The sequence below is a fragment of the Salvelinus sp. IW2-2015 genome, linkage group LG26, assembly GCF_002910315.2.
Source record: "Salvelinus sp. IW2-2015 linkage group LG26, ASM291031v2, whole genome shotgun sequence".
NCBI lineage: Eukaryota > Metazoa > Chordata > Actinopteri > Salmoniformes > Salmonidae > Salvelinus > Salvelinus sp. IW2-2015.
Window position 1 is genome coordinate 21,718,926 of NC_036866.1, and position 27,943 is coordinate 21,746,868.

Consider the following 27,943-nt stretch of genomic DNA (forward strand, 5'->3'; position numbering starts at 1 on the left):
GCCATTCTCTCCTCCCCGGTCCAGCTCGTCCTCCAGGTTGGCGCACGCTGCTTGGTCCCTTGGTGGTGGGTAGTTCTGTCACAGCCGATGCTGGAAGAAGCGGAACAAGGTGCAGCGTGGTGAGGGAACATTACTTTTTATTTGGAATGACGCCAACAAAAACAATAAACAATACAAAACGACCGTGAAGCTTAAGGGCTATAGTGCCACAAATAAAGACAACTACCCACAACGAAAGGAGGGAAAAGGGCTACCTAAGTATGGTTCCCAATCAGAGACAACGATAGACAGCTGTCCCTGATTGAGAACCATACCCGGCCAAAACATAGAAATAAAGAAACATAGAAAAKAAAWKATAGAATGCCCACCCCAAATCACACCCTGACCAAACCAAATAGAGACATAAAAAGGCTCTCTAAGGTCAGGGTGTGACAGTATGTACCGGTATGTTAGTTAACTACCTAACGTTAGTTGGCTACTAATACATCAAACTTGCCAGTATATTAACTAGATTCTATCTAACTATCTACCCAACGTTTAATGACTTGATTATTCACGTCATTCTTGGCTTAGCTAAGTGGTATAGTCGTTGTTCGTTCTCAATGGACATTGTTAATAAAGTCGTAAGATGTCTAGCTAGTAATTTGTTATGCTAACAAGCTAGCAAGAAGTTGCATAGCAACAGCATCAACTTCCAGTACACAGGCGAAGCGCTAGTACACTCAACTTAAAGGATACCTTCAGATTACAGTATACTAAAATGAACTAATAGTATGTAGTATATACTCATTAAGTGTGTAGCATACAGTATGTTAGTATGGGTATTCGAACACAGCTAAGGTGTTTTTTGTTTCCTTCATTTGCTGGACGTCTTGGTTTTCGCTGAGCACTAAACTTCAGTGCCATAGCTCTCCCTCCCCATTGACAATGTATACCATTGACAATGTATACAGGACAGATCAGCTTTCAGATCAGCTTTCTCTATTTAAATTTAAATTTAACCTTAACATTATAATTATTTCTCAATAATGACGACGGATCAGCTTCTAGAGAGATATTACTACCTGTGGCTGCAAATATTGCCTAACCAATAAAAATGCACTAAACCACCGATTTGGCACATCATTGCGCACGTTAGGCTACACATCATGAAATATATTGAGACACATTAGACAGTAGTCTACAAGTAGCAAAATAGAACTCAATTAATTGAACATGAAATGTATTTCAATATGATTGAAATAAGCCTTTAGCTTACTGTATATATTGTAATGCAGTCATATCTCGGTTTTTATTTGAGGCATATTTTTATACTTCGCTTGTTTGTACTGTATAATTGCAAAGACGTTGGCAACTTAGTATTTGTAGTCAACTTTGTTCTGAAGCTATCGGCGGTCACAGAGAGACGGATAAACCATGTGATTCTATATTTAGCAGAGATCCTATTTGTATAAAGTGAAATGGGAGGGAGAATTTTTTTAATCTAACGACGCACTTAGCTGTTCTACGAGTGTTCTGAGGCAGGCGTTATATTACGTGCGTTTTCAAGRGCAACGTTAACAATGGTTTTGGGATACATCTTGGAGATTTAACGATGTTCCTACGAAGGTTCTAACGATGAGCTTAGCCTTAAGATGCTTTTGGAAAACCGGGCCCTGGTCTGGTCAGGGGGAATAGAATGGTCTATCTGAGGCTCAAGGTTAGTGAGCAGATTCTATCATGCTGGGTGTTGATGCTGAATAAACCATGAGCACCCTGCGCTTCTCTTCCATAGTCACCTCTCTCTCCTCTCTCCAGCCCTTTCCACTCTTAAGCACTCTCCCCAGCCTGACTGCAGGTTAATTAATAAATTAGCAAGGTTGGGACTGGCTGTTAGAGGAACACATGTTTACAAGTGTTCACAGAGGTAATGCTGCTCATTTAGGTCTACCAATCACCATTACCACACTATTACAATCACCATTCACCCTAGCCCAATACTGAAACCACTATGTAGACAGAAGTAGAGAATATTGGATAAACAAACGTCCCTAAATGACTGTTGTCTCCTTATCGCCGTGAGTTACAATAATTACCTCAAGCTAAATGAGTCAGAAATCTACGGAGCATCACAAACAATAATTAAACCCCAAAAAAGAGGAACAAGACAAGGGCACCAGGCAGCAGGCAGCGTAGAGACAGGAATTTATCCTGCTGGGAGGAGAGGTGTCTGACAGGTATTCACACAGGGATGATGACAAACACATACAAGAGGGAAAGTCACTGACAGCGAGGGAGAGCAAGGGAGTGTGTGCGTGTGTGTGTACAATTTGTGTATATCTTTGTTTATACAGTAGACTTTATGGTAACTTTGAGAGAGAAAGACAGACACAGAGTGAGCGAGAGAGCGGCAGGTAGACAGAGAGAGATCTGGATGAGGTAGAAATGCATGTGTATGCGCACTGTCCTTTCCTGACACTGGTGACAGCCCTGGTTCAGATGATGTTCTAACTCCCAAAGAGGCCCCTGAATAATAGATGATGCTGAACAGAGGACAAGACAGGGAGGAGAGTAGCAGCTCTATCTGTTCACTTCATCAGCTTCCAGCTCACCTGTGCAGCTCCCCAGCCTCTTCTGTCCTGACTCCTGTCCTATCTGTGGCCAGGGAAAGTAAGCGCTGTGATGGGGCAGCAGGGACTCTGATCAGCCTACCCTGCAGTGAGGTGGCAAGTATAGAGGTCACCATGTAGGGACAGTGACCACTGCTAACAGAGATAACCAGGGCATGTACACAGCACAAACAACAGCAAATAGAGCAGACTTCAAGGTCACCTCTGTTAGCATTCTGTGCAGTTTCCCTTACTGCTGGGATAGAGGACTCACTCTATGTGCACATTTCTATCAGTAGGCTGGAACTAGAACAACTGCCGTTCTCTAAGCAACACGGCACCATGGCAACTGTAAATTACGTTGTTCCTCAAGGTTCCGTTATAGGACCACTATTGTTTTCACTATATATTTTACCTCATGGTGAAGTCATTCGGAAACATAATGTTAAATTTCACTGCTATGCGGATGACACACAGCTGTTTATTTCGATGAAACATGGTGAAGCCCCAAAATTGCCCTCCTTGGAAGCCTGTGTTTCAGACATAAGGAAGTGGATGGCTGAAAATGTTCTACTTTTAAACTCGGACAAAACAGAGATGCTTGTTCTAGGTCCCAAGAAACAATGAGATATTCTGTTGAATCTGACAATTAATCTACAGTCGTCTCAAATAAAACTGTGAAGGACCTTAGCGTTACTCTGGACCCGGATCTCTCTTTTGACGAACATATCAAGACTGTTTCAAGGACAGCTTTTTTCCATCTATGCAACATTGCAAAAATCTGAAACTTTCTGTCCAAAAATGATGCAGAAKATTTTATCCATGCTTTTGTCACTTCTAGGTTAGACTACAGCAATGCTCTACTTTCCGGCTACCCGGATAAAGCACTAAATAAACTTCAGTTAGTGCTAAAATCTAGAATCTTGACTAGAACCAAAAGATTTGATCATATTACTCCAGTCTCTCTACACTGGCTTCCTGTTAAGGCAAGGGCTGATTTCAAGGTTTTACTGCTAACCTACAAAGCATTACATGGGCTTGCTCCTACCTATCTTTCCGATTTGGTCCTGCCGTACATACCTACACGTACGCTACGGTCACAAGACGCAGGCATCCTTACTGTCCCTAGAATTTCTAAGCAAACAGGTGGAGGCAGGGCTTTCTCCTATAGAGCTCCATTTTTATGGAAGGGTTTYCCTACCCATGTGAGAGACGCAGACTCGGTCTCAACCTTTAAGTCTTTATTGAAGAGTCATCTCTTCAGTAGGTCCTAAGATTGAGTGTAGTCTGGCCCAGGAGTGTGAATGTGAACGGAAAAGCACTGGTGCAACGAACCACCCTTGCTGTCTCTGCCTGGCCGGTTCCCCTCTCTCCACTGGGATTCTCTGCCTCTAACCCTATTACAGGGGCTGAGTCACTGGCTTACTGGTGCTCTTCCATGCCGTCCCTAGGAGGGGTGCGTCGCTTGAGTGGGTTGAGTCACTGACTTGATCATCCTGTCCGGGTTGACACCCCCCTTTGGGTTGTGCCGTGTCGGAGATCTTTGTGGGCTATATTCGACCTGTCTGCAGGGTATGAGTAGTTGGTGGTTGAAGATATCCCTCTAGTGGTGTGGGGGCTGTGCTTTGGCAAAGTGGGTGGGGTTATATCCTGCCTGTTTGGCCCTGTCCGGGGTATCGTCGGATGGGGCCACAGTGTCTCCCGACCCTCCTGTCTCAGCCTCAGTATTTATGCTGCAGTAGTTTATGTGTTGGGGCTAGGGTCAGTCTGTTATATCTGGATGATTTCTCCTGTCTTATCCGGTGTCCTGTGTGAATTTAAGTATGCTCTCTCTAATTCTCTCTCTCTTTCTCTCTTTTTCTCTCTTTCTTTCTCTCTCTGGAGGACCTGAGCCCTAGGACCATGCCTCAGGACTACCTGGCCTGATGACTCCTTGCTGTCCCCAGTCCACCTGGCCGTGCTGCTGTTCCAGTTTCAACTGTTCTGCCTGCGGCTATGGAACCCTGACCTGTTCACCGGACGTGCTACCTGTCCCAGACCTGCTGTTTTCAACTCTCTAGAGACAGCAGGTGGTAGAGATCTCTGAATGATCGGCTATGAAAAGCCAACTGACATTTACTCCTGAGGTGCTGACCTGTTGCACCCTCGACAACCACTGTGATTATTATTTGACCCTGCTGGTCATCTATGAACGCTTGAACATCTTGGCCATGTTCTGTTATAATCTCCACCTGGCACAGCCAGAAGAGGACTGGCCACCCCTCATAGTCTGGTTCCTCTCTAGGTTTCTTCCTAGGTTCTGGCCTTTCTAGGGAGTTTTTTCTAGCCACCGTGCTTCTACACCTGCATTGCTTGCTGTTTGGGGTTTTAGGCTCGGTTTCTGTACAGCACTTTGTGACATCAGTAAGGGCTTTATAAATATATTTGATTGATTGAACACTCCTGAGAGCTCACCAAAGGCACAAGAGCCAAAATACTGGAATAAAGAGGGAAACAAAAAGAGCATTATAGCAGAGGAAGAAGTGTTGGGTTAGCGGGTCAGAGTCATGCTGCACTCTGTGGGGTTGTGAGAGGGACTTTCCCTGCAGTCTGCCCATGGAGAGGAAGAGAGGAAAATAGGGCAAGAAGAAACCTTTGTGAATCCACCCCTCTAGACCGCTCCACTTTCCAAAGAGCAGCACTCTCTCTCTCTCTGCTTCTTTCTTCTTTTCTCTCTCACTCAATTTCTCATTATCTCTCTCTCATTCTCTCTCCCTCTCATTTCCTTCTCTTCCTCTCTCCGTTTCCATCTTCACTCTCTCATGAAAATGTCAGTAGCCTGTCACTTTGAAGCAGAACATTTCCCTCCACTCCGTCAGCAGAGTGATCTGTCTCACTAGATCTGTTCAGACAGGAGGAGACAAAACGCTGAGGCAACACACAGCTATACTAGCCAATGGCACAAATACTTTTCACCCTAGGATAGAACATACTGTATGATGCAAACATTCCACTCACACTGAAACCTAAGGCAACGCTAGGATCAAACCTCTCAGAAAAACAATTACTTCAACACTAAATCTAGTGACTCAAAGGCTGAAATTTGCAAATATTTCCTCATTGTGCTTCAATAAAAGAACATTTCTGAAAACATTTCTGAAAACTTTCTGAAAAACTATTATATGATAGGCAGTGGGATACTCTRTGCAAGCCAGTCAAAAAAACAGAATTACAGCTCCACAACGATCTAGGCATGTAAATCACTAATCAGGTACACAGGCTTACACTCTCCCACAAACTAGCGGTGCTGTTACAGCTATTTCCTGTAATGCTGGATGGGAAACACTCACGCACCCCCTGAGCAGTTTCGGGAATGGAGCATAGAATAGCATTGGCAGCTGTGCTCAGAATTTAAAGTGGGAGAAAGAAGCCAATTAAATTTCCATTACCACCCACTGTCTATAATTACTGATACCTCTCTTTCTCTCAGGGAAGAGTTTCGCTTACAGGACTTCCACATTTAAAGGGGCGTGATGCGTCCCAGAAGCATTACACTGCAGGGTCAGAACCTCTAATCAGGGCCTGGCAAGCAGAGCTCGTCTGGAGCCATAAAAGATCCAGGGCCAAAGGAGCATGTCAGCTCAGCTATAAAACACACACTAATGATTACCGTTCTCACTGCAACTGCGTTATTAACGCTTGGAGACATGTAGGGGCAATTCCATGGTAACGTAATTATGCATATATTTCACTTTAAAATGTATGCCAAATAAAAAACATTGATTTAAAAGTTTAACAAACCATACAAACCATTCCCGGACCTGCTGTTTTCGAATCTCTCTCTACCGCACCTGCTGTCTCTAACTCTGAATGATCGGCTATAAAAAGCCAACTGACATTTACTCCTGAGGTGCTGACCTGTTGCACCCTCTACAACCACTGTGATTATTATTATTTGACCCTGCTGGTCATCTATGAACGTTTGAACATCTTGGCCATGTACTGTTATAATCTCCACCCGGCACAGCCAGAAGAGGACTAGCCACACCTCAGAGCCTGGTTCCTCTCTAGGTTTCTTCCTAGGTTCTTGCCTTTCTAGGGAGGTTTTCCTAGCCACCGTGCTTCAACATCTGCATTGCTTGCTGTTTGGGGTTTTAGGCTGGGTTTCTGTATAGCACTTTGTGACATCGGCTGATGTATACATTTGATTGATTGAACTATATGCACAATGACTACTTTGAACWATTTACACAGAGAAGTTCACAAACACACATTTACTGAAAAACATCCCCAATGTTTTGGGTGTCTTCCCCAGATCTGTGCTTCGACACAATCCTGCCTCGGCGCTCTACAGACAATTCCTTTAACCTCATGGCTTGGTTTGTGCACTGTCAACTTTGGGACCTTATATAGACAGCTGTGTGCCTTTCCAAATCATGTCCAGTCAATTGAATTTACCACAGGTAGACTCCAAGTTGTAGAAAAATCTCAAGAATGATCAATGGAAACAGGATGCACCTGAGCTCAATTTCGAGTCTCATACCAAAGGGTCTGAATACTTATATAAATAAGGTATTTCAGTATTATTTTTAATATATTTCGATAAATGTCTAAAAACCTGTTTTCGCTTTCTAATTATGGAGTATTGTGTGTAGATTGATGAGTTTCTTTTTTTATTTAATCCATTTTAGAATAAGGCTGTATCGTAACAAAAAAAGTCATGGGGTTTGAATACTTTCCGAATGCACTGTATGGAACATCATCCTTTGCATAAATGTCTATTATTCTACACACTGGCTATTATTCCCAAACAAGACCAAATTTGGTTGGGCCGGACCAAATCTGAACCAATCATAGACGTCTATGTTTCACAAGTTTGAATATCACAGAGTAGCACAGTAGAGTACAGTATAGTACAGCACATCACAGTAGAGTTCAGTACAGTACAGTTCAGTACAGTACAGTACAGTATAGTACATTACAGTACAGTATAGTACATTATACTGTACTCTAGTGTGCACAACTGTACTGAACTATACAGTACTGTTCTGTAGTGTACTGTCCTTCACTGTACTGTACTGTACAGTACTGTACCGTGCTGTCCAAACTTGTGAAACATAGACATCTATGATTGGTTCAGATTTGGTCCGTTCACCAATCATGGACGTCTATGTTTGGGCCAAACCATTGCCGGTAATAAACTGTAGACGTTGAAATCATGGCTGGTCTGGACTTGCCCAAAAAACGACGTCTGTGGATGTTGAAATCAAGGCCAATGCGGGCTAACCAAGTTTCAACCACCAACTGTGGATTATGACTAATATGAATTCCCATAGTAGCCAATTCAATTGCAGTAATTACCTTACAGATTTTTCTGTAATTGTTGTTACCAATTTGGTAACAGAATTACAAGTTTTAATCACTTAATTAAGCAAAAAGGCAAGAGAGGTTGTGGTATATTGCCAATATACCACGGCTAAGGGCTGTTTTACGCACGACGCAACATGGAGTGCCTAGATACAGACTTAGCCGTGCTATATTGGCCATTTTGGGGCGGCAGGTATCCTAGTGGTTAGAGCATTGGGCCAGTAACCGAACGGTTGCTGGAATTAATCCCCGAGCTGACAAGGTAAACATCTGTCGTTCTGCCCCTGAACAAGGCAGTTAACCCACTGTTCTCCGGAAGGCCGTCACTGTAAATAATATTTTTTTCTTAACTGATTGCCTAGTMAAATAAAGGTTCAATTTWAAAAAATGAAATACAGTATACCACAAAACACCATAGCGCTTTATTGCTATTATYAACTGGTTACCAACATCATTGTCATACCTGTTGTATACGGTCTGATATACCACAGCTTTCAGCTGATCAGCATTCAGGGCTCGAACTACCCAGTTTATAATAATTAATAAACAGAAAMACATATCAGTAAAAACACTATAACTAATTGGTAGGTCTATCTTCACTTGTTACTTCTAGGAACTTTCATTATCCTCCCTCTTCATGAAGGAGAGAAATTAGAAAATATCTTAAAAGACAGGTAACATAATTACAAGGCACAAGGCAATATTTCTTAAAACTTCTTAAGGATTGGCGTTCCGTCAACGGGACAGTTGTAAATCATGCAGCGCCTTGTGTCGCGATCGCAGATTTGAGAGAAACAACAAATGTCGYTACATAGAAGTGTCTTATATCGGCTGAAAGCTTAAATTCTTGTTAATATAACTGAACTGTCCAATTAACAGTAACTATTACTGCGAACACTGTTTTCTTCGCAATACGTTTGATAAATTCACCTCTGAAAGAAAGCAAAGAAAGGAATCTGTGAAAATCTCACCCTAAACGGTATTTCAACGAGTCAAATCACCTTCGTATTTATTCCTCAGAGTTCCTAGAAGGTAACAAGACTTCACTATTTCATTAGGGGTGTAGTATATCCTATAGGATACCATATTTGGTCAGAGAGCGACGCCTTCAAGGCACGCCGATGACGCGAGCGGCCATCACTTGAACAACTGTATCTTTGTCAAATGTATGTCGTAAAATGTAGCAACTAACCTTGTAAGACAGCATGCCTTTTCATTTTGGACAAAAATTATAAGGATATTCAGAGTTATGAAGTTATGAAAACTGATTGTTTTGCAAATGTTGAACTTATAATATGGCTACTAATACTTGGAAAGCTAAAAGTCCAAGTATACAGATTTGACGATATTCTTGCAGAAAAATMGAATATGAATGCGAATCTCTCCTTCACGATTTGCCCTGGGYACTTCACACTAAAAGTCTTGTTGTTCACTCATTTTTCAAGTTATCCATCTGACACTTTGCACATGCACTGCTGCCATCTTGTGGATACTATCAGAATTACAACCAGAGTGAAGGCTATAACTATGACCGTTCTCTTGCATTTCAAAGATGGTGATAGAAAAAGACCGGTTGGTTTTTTCTTTGTATTTTCTTCTACCAGATCTATTGTGTTATATTCGCCTACATTCAATTCACATTTCCACAAACTTCTAAGTGTTTCCTTTCTAATAGTACCAAGAATATGCATATCCTTTCTTCAGGGCCCGACCTACAGGCAGTTAGATTTGGGTATGTKATTTAGGCGAAAATTGTAAAAAATTGGGCTATCCCTAAGTTAAACTTACAGAAGGTAGAGAAATGTCTCCAAAAATAAATATGTGTTGATATTAGTTGGCAGGGGTCTTTGCTTCAACATTATTGTGTTTTGATGTATTTCTAATACCTTTTAATACTTTTTCTGGTAGATGTTTTCTAAGACTCCTTTTCCATCTGTTTGATCAGAAATCAAAACCATTACTTATGCCACATTTTTAAGATGTTTGTTATTATAATTTTTTATCTATGCCTTCATTTCCCAAAAATATAGACTCTCAGCTTTCATTTGACACCCAATTTGATATGCTCCGATGAACTTCACATGTTGGTGCTCGTGGAAATGATCATAGGCTTCTTTAGCAGGTGCCCTTTTGGAGGTGGGCAGGAAGGGAGAGGCAATACAACCTCTGACCCTTGTCGATCCATACATGGATTCTATTCTGAAGAGCTAAGGATTCTCTCTCTCCCCCCTCTCTTTCCCTAATATACAGTATCGCCCCCCCCCCCCATATGTAAAGGATTACAAAAAAACTGTAATCCATTATGTTACCAGCTAAAATATTGTAATCAGATTACAGATACTTTGAAAAACTAGATGATTACTTTTAAATTCAGAAAGGATGTTTGCTGTTTTCTCAATGACATTCAAATTAGCAAACATTTGTTCCGCCTGAACAAGTCAGACGATAGGTCAGAGACCCCTATGATGACACACTAAATGTGTTTGATGGATCGTGGTAAAAGAGCAGGAATAGGCTTTGTACAGGCTACAGTCCAGGCTGTCTTCCAATGGTGCGACTGCTGTCGGCATCCAAAGATTATCCAACTTAAATAAACGCTTGGAGGTAAGGACAACAGCAGTGGTGTAGCATATGGGCGATACAGATATAACTTATTATTGATATCTAGGACACATAGCACATTGATGTGACTCACACTGCTGCTTTCTCATTTTGCTATTTTGTGGTTGTTGTGGATGGCTGTTCACAAATGTAGTCCTATACTGTAGGTCAGTGCCAGTCAGTGCCATTTAAGATTAGGGAGGACACTTTTTTTTTAATGAACATGGCCTTATTTCTATTACAGCATATTGGATGACTGTCATTCATAATCCATTCAACTAACTCAAATGTAACATGCTACAACCTAGCCTTCAAATTAAAGTTTATAACGTAGGTGCACAGGTCGAGAGACAAATTGGTGTATTCAAGGTGACAGACAACGACACATTCAATACCGCCTAGGGTGTAATCATTAGTCCAAACAGTTTCAAACAAGAGTTTCTATTGGACAAATTTAGGTAGGTTAATCCCCATTTGGTTACGTTTATAACAAACGTTTTCAACAGATTCGGCAGAATAAATACACCCATAATCACCCGAACACAGTTCACTTTAATAGCAGCCACATACAAACAGCATCATCACTTTGCTCGTTGTATAATTCCTTCTCCTCTCACATTTTCCCTTCACTTGTGGACTTCAGTGCACAACACAACAGACGCCTGTGGCCAGGCGAAAAAACCTTTCCAAGCCAAACCTTCATACCATAACCGCTAATCGCTACACACAGCCTATATCGTTCTCACCATATTAGCTAACGTCATAGTCAACGTAGTCAACAGCTACTAGAACTAACACGTTAGTAAACCCGCTACAATCACGGTACAGTGTACAGTCAGCAAGCAGTTTAGCAGTTACACCGGTGGGCCCCGGTGGCAATAAATTAATAAAACCTAAAGCTTACCTTGACTTGAAAGAGTTCCAGTGTTGGATAGCCTTAGCCAGCTAGCTAACATAAATGGCATTCCTCTCTGTTTGAGCTGGGTTTTGGAGTAGGCTAAAAAAATGCAACAAAATATAGCTAACTCGTTCTCTTTCTGCTGCTTCCCCTTAATTGTTGAATACATTAATTTGTTCAAAACTGTTCACTTATTGTCATTCTCTCTCTGAGTCAACTAATCACCACATTTTATGCACTGCAGTGCTAGATAGCCGTTGATTATGCTTGCAGTACTAGATTCATTCTATGGTCCTTTGATTGGGTGGACAGCATGTCAGTTCATGCTGCAAGAGCTCTGATAGTTTGGAGGACGTCCTCCGTAAGTCGTCATAATTACTGTGTAAGTCTTTGGAAGGGGGTGAGAACCATGAGCCTCCTAAGTTTTCTACTAAAGCCAATGTACCCATAGGTACCCAAAATAGCTGTCCTCTGGCTACACCTTGGTGCTTCCCCAGAGAGTGCTGTTGAGGCTACTGTAGACCTTAATTGCAAAACAGTGAGTTTTAATCAGTTATTTGGTGACATTAATATATATTTAGTATAGTTTTATCTAAAAAGGATAACTTTCTGAAATTCACTGAGTAGGATGGTCCTCCCCTTCCTCTGAGGAGGAGCCTCCACTGCTATATGTGTATTTTAACCCTATACTGGTTGAATTGAAGAAGTTTAAGCTGCCCATCAATCAATGTTTTTGCGACGAGGGATGTATTCATTTACAGAAATCGTTTACCATTTAAGAACCAAACGGAAGCAAACAGAGCAAAACTAAAGTTTCTATTGGACCAATTCAGGTAGATCCCTCCCCGTTTCGTTCAGTTCACTTCCTCTTAAGAAACAGTTWGCAAAATATCGGCATAATGAATAGGCTACGCCTCAGTGGACAGCCAGTGAAAAATGCTCTCTTGCAACAGCTGTATAGAGTGGATCCCAGCCTATGGAATACAAGTTTGAGGGAGTTACTTCTTTCTAAATCTAATTTGTGCTGATAAAAAAACTAGAATAATCCATAGGCCTAACGGACATATGCTGAAACACACACACTTTTGATAGACTTAAACAGCTGCAAATTATTGAGAGATCAAGCGTCACCAACAAAAAATTTAAACAATAGGCCTATAGCAAATGCAGCATATGCAGCATACATAGTGCTCAAAGCATGAAATTCCCAAAGCAGCATTTCTTCAACTTGAAGCAGTCCTCCATGACAACAAAATCATAAACAACAGAGTAGGCTAATTAGGTCTTAGTTTTTGGGTTATGCTCAGGTAAAACAATTTGGCTAATCTATATTTCCAAGTCCTATTCTTGAATATCAAGGGGTATTAATTGAATCGGAATGACTGGAAATCTGACGGACTGTTGTTTTTAATGTAAAGATATAGCCTAATCATATTATTATCTGTAGTAGAAAGCAATGGGTTAGAAGACACCTAAACTCAGCAAAAAAAGAAATGTCCTTTTTTCAGGACCCTGTCTTTCAAAGATAATTTGTAAAAATCTAAATAACTTCACAGATCTTCATTGTAAAGGGTTTAAAACACTGTTTCCCATGCTTACAGAGGGTAGGCAATTAAGGTCACAGTTATGAAAACTTAGGACACTTAAGAGGCCTTTCTACTGACTCTGAAAAACACCAAAAGAAAGATGCCCAGTGTCCCTGCTCATCTGCGTGAACGTGCCATAGGCATGCTGCAAGGAGACATGAGGACTGCAGATGTGGCCAGGGTAATACATTTCAATGTCTGTACTGTGAGACACCTAAGACAGCGTTACAGGGAGACAGGACGGACAGCTGATCGTCCTCGTAGTGGCAGACCACGTGTAACAACACCTGCACAGGATCAGTACATCCGAACATCACACCTGCGGGACAGGTACAGGATGGCAACAACAACTGCCCGAGTTACAACAGGAACGCACAATCCCCAGTGCCAGACCTGGCCGCAAATAGGTGAGAGGCTGACTGAGGCTTTTCAGGCTGCTTGTAAGGCAGGTCCTGGCACCAGCACATCGACCGGCAACAAATTCGCCTATGGGCAACAAACCCACCGCTAGCGTACCAGACAGGACTAGGCAAAAAGTGCTCTTCAACGACGGAATCGCGGTTTTGTCTCACCAAGGGTGATGGTCGGATTCGCGGTTCATCGTCGAAAGGAATGAGCGTTACACCGAGGCCTGTACTTGGGTGCGAGCGGGATCGATCCTGGATCAGGTGGATGGCTCCCATCTCATAGTCTGGCGAGGCGAGTGCCTGTGGCGGGAACAGCATCATCGACTGAGCGTTGTTGTCATTGCAGCAATCTCCAACGCTGTGATTTACAGGGAAGAACACATCAAATCAAATCAAAATCTTACTCTTTCACCCACACTACCATTGGACAGAAGTATAAGCAGCCTCGAGGCTATTTAGCGACGTTCGCGCTCCAGCGTAACTGCTTGTGACGTCTAACCGTCCTAAGAAGCTAGCATAATAACCAAACAAGCAAACTAACCTAACAATTCCACAACTACTACCCTATACACATCCAAGTGTAAAGGGATATAAGGAATATGTACATAGCAGATTATTTGAGATGAGTGATGTACAGCAACGCATAGGGCAAGATGTAGTAGATGGTATAGAGTACAGTCTATACTATATGAGAGAAGTAATGATAGGTAGTAAACATAAGTGGCATAGTTAAATGGCGTTAGTGATACATTGTATACATAAACGATGGCAACGAGATGCACCGTAGATGATATAGGAAGTATACGAGTACTACTAACATACATACTATATGAACTGATGCCAGTAACTGTTAGGAGAATCCGGTAAACAATCATTATCAGATAGCATTGTTTAAGTGGCTAGTGATTACATTTTTACATAATTTCCAATCCAATTCCCATTATTAAAGTGCTGGAGTTGAGTCAGTATGTTGCAGCGGCCACTAAATGTTATATGGGCTGTTTAACCAGTCTGATGGCCTTAGATAGAAGCTGTTTTTCAGTCTCTAAGCGTCCCTGCTTTGATTGCACCTGTACTGACCTCGCCTTTTGATGATAGCGGGGTGAACAGGTCAGTGGCTCGGGTGGTTGTTGTCCTTGATGAGCTTTTATGGCCCTTCCTGTGACATCGGTGGTGAGGTGTCCTGGAGGCACTAGGTTTGCCCCGGTGATGCGATATGCAGACCCCACTACCCCTTGTGGGCGAGCAGTTGCCCTACCAGGCGATACAACCGACAGGATGCTCTCGATTGTGCATCTGTAGAAGTTAATGAGTGCTTTTTGGTGACAAGCCAATTTCTTCAGCCTCCTGAGGTTGAAGAGGCGCTGCTGCGCCTTCTTCACAACGCTGTCTGTGTGGGTGGACCAATTCAGTTTGTCCGTGATTGTACACAGAGAACTTAAAACTTTCCACCTTCTCCACTACTGTCCCGTCTCTGTGATAGGGGGTGCTCCCCTCTGCTGTTTCCTGAAGTCCACCAATCATCTCCTTTGTTTTTGTGACGTTGAGTGTGAGGTTATTTTCCTGACACCACACTCCGAGGGCCCTCACCTCCTCCCTGTAGGCCGTCTCGTCTTTGTTGGTAATCAAGCCTACCACTGTAGTGTCATCCGCCAAACTGATTATTGAGTTGGAGGCGTGCATGGCCACGCCAGTCGTGGTGAACAGTACAGGACAGGGCTCAGAACGCACCCTTGTGGGGCCAGTGTTGAGGATTAGCGGGTGGAGATGTTGTTACCTACCCTCACCACCTGGGGCGGGACCGTCAGGAAGTCCAGGACCCAGTTGCACAGGCGGGGTCCGAGAACCCAGGGTCTCGAGCTTGAGACGAGTTGGAGGGTACTATGGTGTTAAATGCTGAGCTGTAGTCGATTGAACAGCATTCTCACATAGGTATTCCTCTTGTCCAAGATGGGTTAGGCAGTGTGCCAGTGTGTTGGGATTGCGTCGTCTGTTGACCTATTGGTCGGTAAGCAAATTGAGTGGTCTAGGGTGTCAGGTAGGGTGGAGGTGATATGTCCTTGACTAGTCTCTCAAAGCACTTCATGATGACGGAAGTGAGTGCTACGGGCGAGTTTAGCTCAGTTGTACTTACGCATTCTGTTAACCTTATCTGGAACAGAACAATGGTGGCCCTCTTGAAGCATGTGGGAACAGCAGACTGGGATAAGGATTGATTGACATATGTCCTTAAACACACCAGCCAGCTGGTCTGCGCATGCTCTGAGTACGCGGCTGGCAATGCCGTCTGGCCTGCAGCCTTGCGAGGGTTAACCTCTAACGAGTCACAAACCCGGATCCGGGATCCCCCCCATCAAAAAAGCTGACTAGCATAGCTAGCCTAAAGCCACAGGGATATCATATAATCAAATGTTCATGAAATCACAAGACCCAAATGAAAGATACAGATCTTGTGAATCCAGCCATCATTTCCGATTTTTTAAATGTTTTACAGGAAGACACAATATGTAAATCTATTAGCTACCACGATAGCAAAAGACACAACTTGTTTTTCTCCACCATTTTTTTTCCTGCATGGGCAGCTATCACAATTTCGACTAAATAAAGATATATATAGCCACTAACCAAGAAACAACTTCATAAGATGACAGTCTGATAATTATATTTATGTATAGCATATGTTTTTTAGAAAAAATGTGCATATTTCAGGTATAAATCACAGTTCTACATTGCAGCTGCAATCTGAAAATAGCGTGGAAGCACCGGAATAATTACAGAGACCGACGTCAATTACCAAAATTACTCATCCTAAAACATTTCTGAAAAATACACAGCATACAGCAAATGAAAGCCAACAATCTTGTGAATCCAGCCATTATTTCTGATTTTTAAAATGTTTTACAGGGAAGACACAATATGTAAATATATTAGCTAACCACGTTAGCAAAAGACACCACTATTTTACTCCACAGGTTTTTACTCCATCAGTAGCTATCACTAATTCGACTAAATAAAGATATATATAGCCACTAACCAAGAAACAACTTCATAGATGACAGTCTGATAACATATTTATGGTATAGCATATGTTTTTTAGAAAAATATGCATTTTTCAGGTATAAATCACAGTTTACCATTGCAGCCACTATCACAAAACACCCAAAGCGACTAGAATAACTACAGAGAGCAACGTGTATTACCTAATTACTCATCTTAAAACATTTCTGAAAAATACACAGCGTACAGCAAATGAAAGCCCAACATCTTGTGAATCCAGACAATATTTCAGATTTTCTAAGTGTTTTACAGTGAAACACAATATATCGTATATATTAGCATACCACATGAGCTAACATCACCCAGCATTGATTCGAGGCAAAAAGCGCGATAACGTTATCACCACCCCAAAATATATAAATTTTTCACTAACCTTCTCAGAATTCTTCAGATGACAGTCCTGTAACATCATATTACACAATGCATATAGAGTTTGTTCGAAAATGTGCATATTTAGCATCACAAATCGTGGTTATGCTATGTATCAGTCAAAACATGGCATGCATTCTGGCCGGCGCCATCTTGGAAGGGCACCTAAGTTTACGATATTTATCGATTAGATTGACAAAAAAAAAAATACAGGTTGGACAGCTAATGAAAGATGCATTGGTTATTAATGCAACCGCTGATTTAGATTTTAAAATTAACCTTACTAGACTTACTAGTGTGCGTTACAGCCAGACTAGTGCGCAATATTGGCCGAAAAATGCGTTTACATTTTCCACATAAATACGGAATAAAATCATAAATAGTTCTTACTTTTGGACGAGCTTCCATCAGAATCTTGGGCAAGTGTCCTTTTGTCCAAAAGAATCGTTGCTTTTGTTGTAAAACGTCCACTTCAACTTCGGAACTAGCAGCTAACAGTAGCTACCTGGCACACACATGTCCAAATCCTCAAACGCAATACTACGAAAATTCAGAAAAAGCAATATACTCGCATAAACTGATATAAATCGGTTTCAAATAACTTCGTTATGATGTTTCTAACACCTATTTCGAATTAAATCACAGACGGACATATCCTAGCCCGATAACAAGAGCTATTCAACATGCCATTCTGATGTCCCCTCTTGCGCCTTGGCGAGCGACGAAAAGAAGGGACAGTGTCACTCCATTGCCTTTATAAACTCTGAGAAATACGTAGAGATCCATTCCACTTCTCATTGGTTACTGACATCCAGGGAAGGCGGGTGCAGTTCATTTCGATCCATAGGCACACACAGAGTTTTAAACTGATCCGAGATCAGAGCCTATTTTCAGACCTTCGCATGTCCTGTCATGATTTTCGCTGTAGAAAGAGTTCTGGTTCACCCACAGACATAATCAAACGTTTTGGAAACTAGAGATTGTTTTCTATCCAATAGAATAATAATATGCATATGTAATTTAATTTGGAGACGCAAAATGTCGAAGTTGAAACAGCACCCCCTGTAGTGACAAGAAGTTAACACGTTTAAATGTTTTACTCACCTCGGCTGCAGTGAAGGAGAGCCCGCAGGTTTTGGTACGCGGCCGTGGCAGTGGCACTGTATTGTCCTCAAAGCGAGCAAAAAAGTTATTTAGTCTGTCTGGGAGCAAGACATCCTGGTCCCCCACGGGGCTGGTTTTCTTTTTGTAATCCGTGATTGACTGTAGACCCTGCCAAAACCTCTTGTGTCTGAGCTGTTGAATTGCGACTCTACTTTGTCTCTATACTGGCACTTAGCTTGTTTGATTGCCTTGCGGAGGGAATAGCTACACTGTTTGTATCTCGGTCATGTTCCGGTCACCTTGCCCTGGTTAAAAGCAGTGGTTTGCGCTTTCAGTTTCACGCGAATGCTGCATCAATCCACGGTTTCTGGTTTGGAATGTTTTAATCGTTGCTGTGGTACGACATCGTCAATGCACTTTCAATGAACTCGCTCACCGAATCAGCGTATTCGTCAATGTTATTGTTGGACGCAATGCGGAACATATCCCAATCCACGTGATCGAAGCAGTCTTGAAGCGTGGAATCAGATTGTCGGACCAGCGTTGAACAGACCTGAGCGCGGGAGCTTGCTGTTTTAGTTTCTGTTTGTAGGCTGGAAGCAACAAAATGGAGTCGTGTCAGCTTTTCCGAAAGGAGGGCGGGGGAGGGCCTTATATGCGTCGCGGAAGTGTTTATAACAATGATCCAAGGTTTTACCAGCCTGGTAGCACAATCGTATGCTGATAGGATTTAGGGAGTTTGTTTTCAGATTAGCCTTGTAAAATCCCCAGCTACGATGAATGCAGCCTCAGGGTGTGTGGTTTCCAGTTTACAAAAAGGCAGATAAAGTTCGTCAGGGCCATCGATGTGTCTGCTTGGGGGGAATACGGCTGTGATTATAATCGAAGAGAATTCCCTTGGTAGATAATGCGGTTGACATTTGATTGTGAGGAATTCTAAATCAGGTGAACAGAATGACTTGAGTTCCTGTATGTTGTATGATCACACCACGTCCGTTAATCATAAGGCATACACCCCGCCCCTCTTCTTACCAGAAAAGATGTTTGTTTCTGTCGGCGCGAGTGCGTGAAGAAACCAGCTGGCTGCACCGACTCCGTTAGCGTCTCTCGAGTGAGCCATGTTTCCGTGAAGCAAAGAACGTTACACTCTGATGTCTCTCTGGAATGTAACCCTTGCTCGGATTTCATCAACCTGTTGTCAAGAGACTGGACATTGGCGAGTAGTATGCTAGGGWGTGGAGCGCGATGTGCCCGTCTCCGAAGCCTGACCAGAAGCCCGCTTCGTTTGCCCCTTTTACGGCGTCGTTGTTTAGGGTCGCCGGCTGGGATCAGATCCATTGTACTGGGTGGAAGGCAAAACACAGGATCCGCTTCGGGAGAGTCATATTCCTGGTTGTAACGATGGTGAGTTGACGTTGCTCTTATATTCAGTAGTTCCTCCCGACTGTATGTAATGAAACCTAAGATTACCTGGGGTACCAATGTAAGGACCAATGTCCTTACCACATCCTCCTCCCTCATGTGGTATCCTTCCTGCAGGCTCATCCTGACATGACCATCCAGCATGACAACGCCACCAGCCATACTGCTTGTTCTGTTCGTGATTTCCTGCAAGACAGGAATGTCAGTGTTCTGCATTGGCCAGCGAAGAGCCCGGATCTCAATCCCATTGAGCACGTCTGAGACCTGTTGGATCGGAGGGTGAGGGCTAGGACCATTCCCCTCAGAAATGTCTGAGAACTTGCAGGTGCCTTGGTGGAAGAGTGGGGTAACATCTCACAGCAAGAACTGGAACATCTGGTGCAGTCCATGAGGAGGAGATGCACTGCAGTACTTAATGCAGCTGGTGGCCACACCAGATACTGACAGTTACTTTGGATTTTGACCCCCCCTTTGTTCAGGGACACATTATTCAATTTCTGTTAGTCACATGTCTGTGGAACTTGTTCAGTTTATGTCTCAGTTGTTGAATCTTGTTATGTTCATACAAATATTTACACATGTTAGGTTTGCTGGAAGTAAACACAGTTGACAGTGAGAGGACGTTTCTTTTTTTGCTGAGTTTATATAACCAAACCCATAAAGTAAAATGCAACATAAATTTATTGCCAACTGTGTATAAACTGTAACATTGATTCATCCTGCAATATGTCGTTCAATTGGTTATATTCATTTTTGTCTTGTATTGCCTCTTCATAAGCAGGTTGATATTTATTTGGATGAGTCTTGTCTTTGCTAGCCTCAAAGTAAAAATGTATTATATTGTAAAAATGTATTGAATTTTCTTTTCGATTTTTTGTCTTAAAGTAAATATTCACCAATTTTGAATGTTATATTTTGTTAGTGSATCTCTGAGAGATGTTCTATTGATTCCCAGGGTAATTTCATGTTTTCATGTCTTCATGTGTATCTGTTCAAGCAGGCAGAAATCCGTCCGGTATGATATAGCACCGTGATAAAGTCTCTCTCACTACACAGAAAGTTAATAGGAATATGACTTTTAGATCTCAAAAACGTCTATCATACATGTCAGATTTCAATACTGGCCGATGTCATAACGTAGGAGGTTGTCTTCTCTCGAATGAGCCATTGACCATATTTTTTACGATATTCCAACCTCGAGAAATGTGTAGTTTAACAGAAAATCCACCACATTTCTCCTATTTGTCTGCCTCTTCAGTCCAAGGTGCATTGCATGGTGCCGTTGCATGGCCATTGTGAATGTCAGACCCCACTCTGCGAGGCACATCGATCTGCAGGTTGAACATGTTAAGATTGTAGACTCCTAAATTGATAATGCAGTTTGTTTAGGCGATTTTACAGCTACTGTAGCTACTTCACATGCTGATATTTACTTTGGTATTATTGTGTGTAGCTAGCTACCATAGAGAGAGCATTGCATTATGGGTTTTGTAGTCGACTTGAGCTGGAACAGATTTCCACCAAGATTTTTACATGTTGCCACCAACTTTATTATAACGACAAAATTAAACATTTGTTCACAAAAAAGAGTTCTCACATATTAGTGTTAGCAGTGTGTAGCAGATTACATTTAGAAAGTAATCTCTCTCTCTATGTGTGTGTTTAGCATCTCTCTCTCGTTAAAACAGCCACACAACATTTCCCAGGAGAGGAGGGTAAAAATAGCACGAACTGAGCTTGTTCCATACATCAAATAACAAGGATTCTCTTTAACTATGTGCTTTTGGCAGCTGTGGTCCTTTTCACAGTGATTAGCTGTTTTTCCCTTTGAAAAATAAATAGTTAGATTTCACCATTGCGAAGCTTACTCATGAACCCACAGGAAAAAGCCCATATTCCTCTAGGTAAAACAAAACCAAGGACAAGTCACTGGTTTTAGAACAGAAAATGATTTGGTAAATGTAAAGGGAACTTGCATTTACAGGATTGTTGGGTGTCCGTGCAAAAGTGTTACACACTCTTAAATTGCAAGAGATACAATTAACTTTGGTGTATTGACCATGTAGTGTATCTACTGTGTTAGTAACAAACATACACAGAGAATAGTTAACTATTTTTAATTTTTAAATATGAAAGAATTTAACAACTCATTGATTGAGAGAATGAGGGAAAATTGCAATAGTTATCTGTCCCAAAACACAGGCACTCATCCTGCTCTCAACTGCATGCACACACACACACACACACACACACACACACCACACACAACACACACACACACCACACAACACCACACACACACACACACACACACACACACACACACACACCACACACAACACACACACACACACACACCACACACACACACACACACACACACACCACACACACACACACACATACACACACTCACAACACACACACCAGAAAATACAAGAAGATGGCCATCTGGCTGATATGAAAACGGTGCTTTTTAAGTTGTCTCCTTGTTCGTTTTCTTCTGTCTTGTCAAAGGCTCCAAGAGACGACAGCAGAACAAACAAGTGACAGAGGGAATGAGGGAAGCGCTGGCACCAAACAAAACGCTGTACTAGCCTGGAAATTAACCAACACCCAAATAACCCACAACACTGGGCAGGGTGGCTACCTTACTGAGAGGGCACAGACAACATGATAACAGATCAGTTTAACAAACAAAAACACACTTACCATCCTTATCAGCTCTCCGGAAAATCTGTTAAGACAAAACAGGAGCTCTGCATTAGCGAAGGGACTAGTCACGTGAAAAGTATCAAAACATGAAACATGATAGAATATGGCAAAAAAGGTCAATGATACCATAACGCCTAAAAAGATACTGGCTACAGACACAGAGACAGTAAATAAGCCTGCCTGAATGGCTAGTTAAGAGTAAGTGAAAACCCAGTGTAGTCATGTTTAAAAAAGCCTGACCACATTGTGCACTCATGTGTGTAATAGCATAGTTAAGGCTGCAGGGTAGAGGAAGAAAAAGCATTCGTTTGTCACTGGAAAAGCAGTATTCACACCAGTTTAAAACACTAATACATTTTCTGTAACCATTGTTATATCTGGTGGGGGATACATATTAATGTGTTGTTTCTTTCTATGCTTTTGAAAGCGGTGAGTGCATTTCATCCATGAATGAGCTTAACAGTATGAAATACTGCGTATACTGTAGGTGTTTGTCCTTTGTGCGTTTGTTGATACTATCTATTTGCTTCACCAGATTGATGAGCACTTGAGCAGTTTTAATAAAACAAATCAGGGGTAAATAATTGACCATGCACATTGGGAAAAGCTCCATAGAAAGCTGACAGGAGGCCTGTCAATGTGGTCCAATGAGTGAATAAACCGTGAAAGGTAAAACAAAGTAAAAGACAATGGACAGGTGACTAAGAGAGCACACCATACATTACTACGGCTTTATTATGTGACTGCAGATGATTGAAGCCTTTATAACAAGTCTGTGCCATGTTTATCTTTGGCATCTGAGGGTGAAATAAGCTGAGCAAAACGTCTTGGGAACGATTTCAGATCAATACCACAATCTTCCACTCCACCTGAAAGGCACTGCTAGAGCACTATTGAAATCATTTAGAAGTGATGGTGTTTGCTGAGCTTAATCGTTCATATCTTCTGCTATCGGAGAATTGCTTTGCGATACAAAGATAAGGGAAAGGAGATAATTTTGAGATCAAACACAAGAGGTGGATGAAATAGTCAGGTTTGAGAGAGAGAGAGAGAGAGAGATGGAGAGATGATCGAGAGAGTAAGAGAGCGAGCAGAGAGAGAAGAGAAGAAGAGAGAGAGCGAGGAGCTAGAGAGAGAGAGAGGAGGGAGAGGAGAGGAGAGGAGAGGGAGAGGGAGAGAGGGAGACGGAGAGATAAATAAGGATTGGGGAAATTAGATGGGGAGAGAGAAAGAATTGCAGGTTGACATTTATTGGGATGAGTCTTGTCCTGGAGGCAGAACTGAGCGATTACCGCTAGATGGGCCAATTGCAAAGTCAGAATTGGCTTCATTTTAGATTAGGGTTAGGCATTAGGGTTAGCAGTGTGGTTAATGTTAGGGTTAAGGTTAGGTTTAAAATCAGATTTTATGACTTTGTGGCTGTGCCAGTTAGTGACCACTCTGCAGAGCTGCCTCAAGAACAAGATTCATGATGTAAAATGCTAATGTGCAAAAGAAATACAGGTACCTACTCTCCAGAAAGACTCATCCTCACTGACATGATTAGAAAAGGTGCATTAAAATATTACATATCATGTAAAATGTAAACCACAATTAAAGCAACAGAAGTGGGGAATAATATGATAAAAGTGGCAGACGTGTGTGTATAAAATTGGCCAATTTTGTGTTGAGGGGCTTGTCTGATCATCCATTTGTCAGGCCTACCAGCATGGTGTCACATAATGTAGGTGACCCAATTTCACTTCGTTTCAGATAAAAAAACATATTTGACAAAAAAAGGGGACAAACACCAAATGCACACACTGCTCCTCTAAAATATATAGAATGAAAACGACATCAAAGAGTATCACTTACTAAGACAAGTATAAAACAACTAGAGCAGCTCAGTTCCCAGGGGCCAGGGTGTGGTTTGCTACTGTCTTATCCAGCGGTTGGGACTGGTTCAGGGAACAGAACTGAAAACCGTAAAATATGTTTTTCAGAGGAACAGAACCAAGAATGAAAGTGATCAATCCTGTTCAAGAACAGAACGGTTATTATGCAGCCTACTCAATCACTTTTTATAGCTACTGTTACTACAGGCCCCCTGGGCCATATACAGCATTCCTCACTGAGTTCCCTGAAATCCTATCGGACCTTGTAGTCATGGAAGATAATATTCAAATTTTTGGTGACTTCAATATTCACATGGAAAAGTGCACAGAACCAATCCATAAGGCTTTCAGAGCCATCATCGACTCAGTGGGTTTTGTCCAACTTGTCTCCGGACCTACGCATTGCCACAGTCATACCCTGGAATACATATTGTGGATCTAAATGTTTTTCCTCATATTCTTGGACTATCGGAACACCATCTTATTACGTTTGCAATCGCAAGAAATAATCTGCTCAGACCCCAACCAGGGATTATAAAAAGCTGCACTTTAAATTCTCGGACAACCCAAAGATTCCTAGATGCCCTTCCAGACTTCTTCCACCTACCCAAGGATGTCGGAGTAAAAAGATCAGTTAACCACCTAACCAAGGACCTAAATTTAAAAACATTTGTCACAAGAAATTAGCTCCCTGGTATACAGAAATACCCGAGCCCTGAAGCAAGCGGCCAGAAAATTGGAACGGAAATGACGCTGAATAAAAACAATCCAAAATGTATTTTTGATACAGTCACAACGCTAACTAAAAAGCAGCATTCCCCAAGTCCAAGAGAAGATGGCCTTCACTTTTACAGTGATGAATTCATGTACTTCTTCGACAAAAAGATCATGATCATTAGAAAGCAAATTGCGGATTCCTCTTTGAATCTGCGTATTTCTCCAAAACTCAGTTGTCTTGAGTTTACACAGAACTGCCAGGACCTAAGATAAATGGAGACACTCAAGTTTTTTAATCCTGTATCTCTTGACACATTCACAAACCTTCCAGCTGCCTACTGGACCCTATTCCAACTAAACTACTGAAAGAGTTACTTCCTGTTCTTGACCCTCATATGTTGAACATAATAAACGCCTCCCTATCCTCCGGATGTGTACCAAACTCACTAAAAGTGGCAGTAATAAAGCCTCTCCTGAAAAAGCCAAACCATGACCTGGAAAATTWAAATTAAAAAAAATCTGCCTACACTACCGGTCAAAAGTTTTAGAACACCTACTCATTCAAGGGTTTTTCTTTATTTTTACTATTTTCTACATTGCACTGTAGAATAATAGTGAAGACATCAAAACTATGAAATAACACATATGGAATCATGTAGTAACCAAACAAGTGTTAAATAAATCAAAATATATTTTATATTTGAGATTCTTCAAATAGCCACCCTTTGCTTTGCTGTACTGTAAGTTGCTCTGGATAAGACTGTCTGCTAAATTACTAAAATGTAAATGGTAAATGTAAAATGTCTTCAGTCTCCAAGTCCAGAACAGACTATGGGAGGCGCYCAGTACTACAGAGAGCCATGACTGCATGGAACTTTATTCCACATCAAGTAATGCGTCATGCAAGCAGTAAAATCAGATTTAAAAAACAGATAAAAATACACCTTATGGAACAGGGACTGTGAAGAGACACACACACAGGCATGGACACACACATACACACACACACACACATGATAACATACGCACTATACACACACACACACATGGATTTTGTGGTGTAGATATGTGGTAGTAGATTGGCAATCCATAAAAAATACAAATACAACAGAAAACAATACAGATGAGCTTTGAGGTTTACAGTAAATAGAGGAAAGTGACCTATTCTGTACAGTTCAGCAGAGCATTAGCCAAAACGATTCATGTGATAAACTGAGAACACCAAATGAGAATGTCTTGGCAAAGAGAAAAAGAACGGAGGTGTCATGGGGATGGATGGAGACTTGAGTAACATGCAAGGCAGAATTAAGCATTAAGAAGCAGGTAATAATGAGAGACAGAGGAAAAGAATGAGAGACATGACAAACAATAAGCAAGAACATTTGTGAGAAAGAGCGAGGCACAGAATGGTGGGAACAGGGCAAGAGAGAGAGAGGCAGCGTTCTCCCTGACTTTTTTCCTCATTAAGAATGGATGGATCTGTTTTCCCTAGGCAGTCGCTGCTGTGTGGAGGAGGGGTGTGGAGGAGAGAAGAACGGAGAATAATGGGGCTGTAAGAAATACTGTACAAAGAACAGCTACTGTGAGTTTTCTCTTCTAATCAGATGGGTTTTCAATACTCACATACCTTTAAATATACAGTAGGTCCTGGAAGTCTCAAGTTTTTGCTATAACGAGTTAGAATACCAAATGAAGCTGTAGACCACACTATTTACCAAGAGAGTTGTCATCTATATTTTTCGTAGCTGCCCACCACAAACCAATGCTGGCATTAAGACCACACTCAACACAAGCAATAAGCAAACAAGAACATGTACATTCAGAGGAAGGGTTTCTCGTGGCCGGGGATTTTAATGCAGGGAAACTGAAATCCTCATTTTCTACCAGCATGTCACCTGTGCAACCAGAGGTGACACACTCTAGATCACCTTTACTCCACACACAGAAACACATACAAGGCCCTACCTCAACCTCCCTTTGGAAAATCAGACCATAACTCTATCCTCCTGCTTACAAGCAAAACCTCAGAACAGGTAGTACCAGTAACTATCTTGCACTGACTCTATGCACACTCACTGGACTCACAGACTCACACATACTTACACTGACACCCCAACACACACCCTACATACGGCCACACACACATAACATGTGCAAACATGCATACTGACACCACACACACTTTCACACTCACCACATACCATGCATTCAGACCCCTTGACTTTTCCCACATTTTGTTAGGTTACAGCTTTATTCCATGTATAAAATTAAATAAATCTTCATCAATCTACACACAATACCTCATAATGACAAAGCGAAAACAGGTTTTTAGAAATATTGGCACATTTATTAAAAATAAAAAACAAATACCTTATTTACATAAGTATTCAGACCCTTTGCTATGAGACTTGAAATTGAACTCAGGTGCATCCTTTCCATTGATCATCCAACAGATGTTTCTTCACCTTGATTGTAGTCCACCTGTGGTAAATTCAATTGATTGGACATGCTTTTAAAAGGCACACACAGAGAAAAAAACCAAGCCATGAGGTCGAATAAATTGTCCGTAGAGCTCCGATACAGGATTGTGTCGAGGCACACATCTGGGGAAGGGTACCAAAAAATATCTGCAGCATTGAAGGTCCCCAAGAACACAGTGGCCTCCATCATTCTTAAATGGAAGAAGTTTGGAACCACCAAGACTCTTCCTAGAGTTACTCTGTAGAGATGGGAGAACCTTCCAGAAGGACAACCATCTCAGCAGCACTCCACCAATCAGGCCTTTATGGTTGTGGCCAGACAGAAGCCATTGCTCAGATTTTTTTWAACCTTTATTTAACTAGGCAAGTCAGTTAAGAACAAATTCTTATTTTCAACGACAGCCTAGGCACAGTGGGTTAACTGCCTTGTTCAGGGCAGAACGACAGATTTTTACCTCGTCAGCTCAGGGTTTTGATGTTGCAACCTTTCGGTTACATGTCCTAACACTCTAACCAGTAGGCTACCTGCCGCCCCAGTTAGTAAAAGGCACATGAAAGCCCGATTGGAGTTTGCCAAAAGGCACCTAAAGACTCTCAGACCATGAGAAACAAGATTCTCTGGTCTGATGAAACCAAGATTGAACTCTTTGGCCTAAATGCCAAGCTTCACATCTGGAAGAAACCTGGCACCATCCCTACGGTGAAGCATGGTGGTGGCAGCATCATGATGTGGGGATGTTTTTCCCATCGGCAGGGACTGGGAGACTAGTTAGGATCGA

General features: G+C 41.9%; 1 protein-coding gene across 2 annotated transcripts in view; it reads right to left on the minus strand.

The window, feature by feature from the left end:
* The window catches only part of necab2 (N-terminal EF-hand calcium binding protein 2), a 129,911-nt gene that overhangs the window by 99,875 nt on the left and 2,093 nt on the right, over positions 1-27,943 (minus strand). For both annotated transcript variants that reach the window (XM_023972009.2, XM_023972008.2), the window contains exon 2: positions 22,091-22,115. In XM_023972009.2, the coding sequence (XP_023827777.1) occupies positions 22,091-22,115 (25 nt within the window). The remainder of the gene's footprint in view (positions 1-22,090; positions 22,116-27,943) is intronic.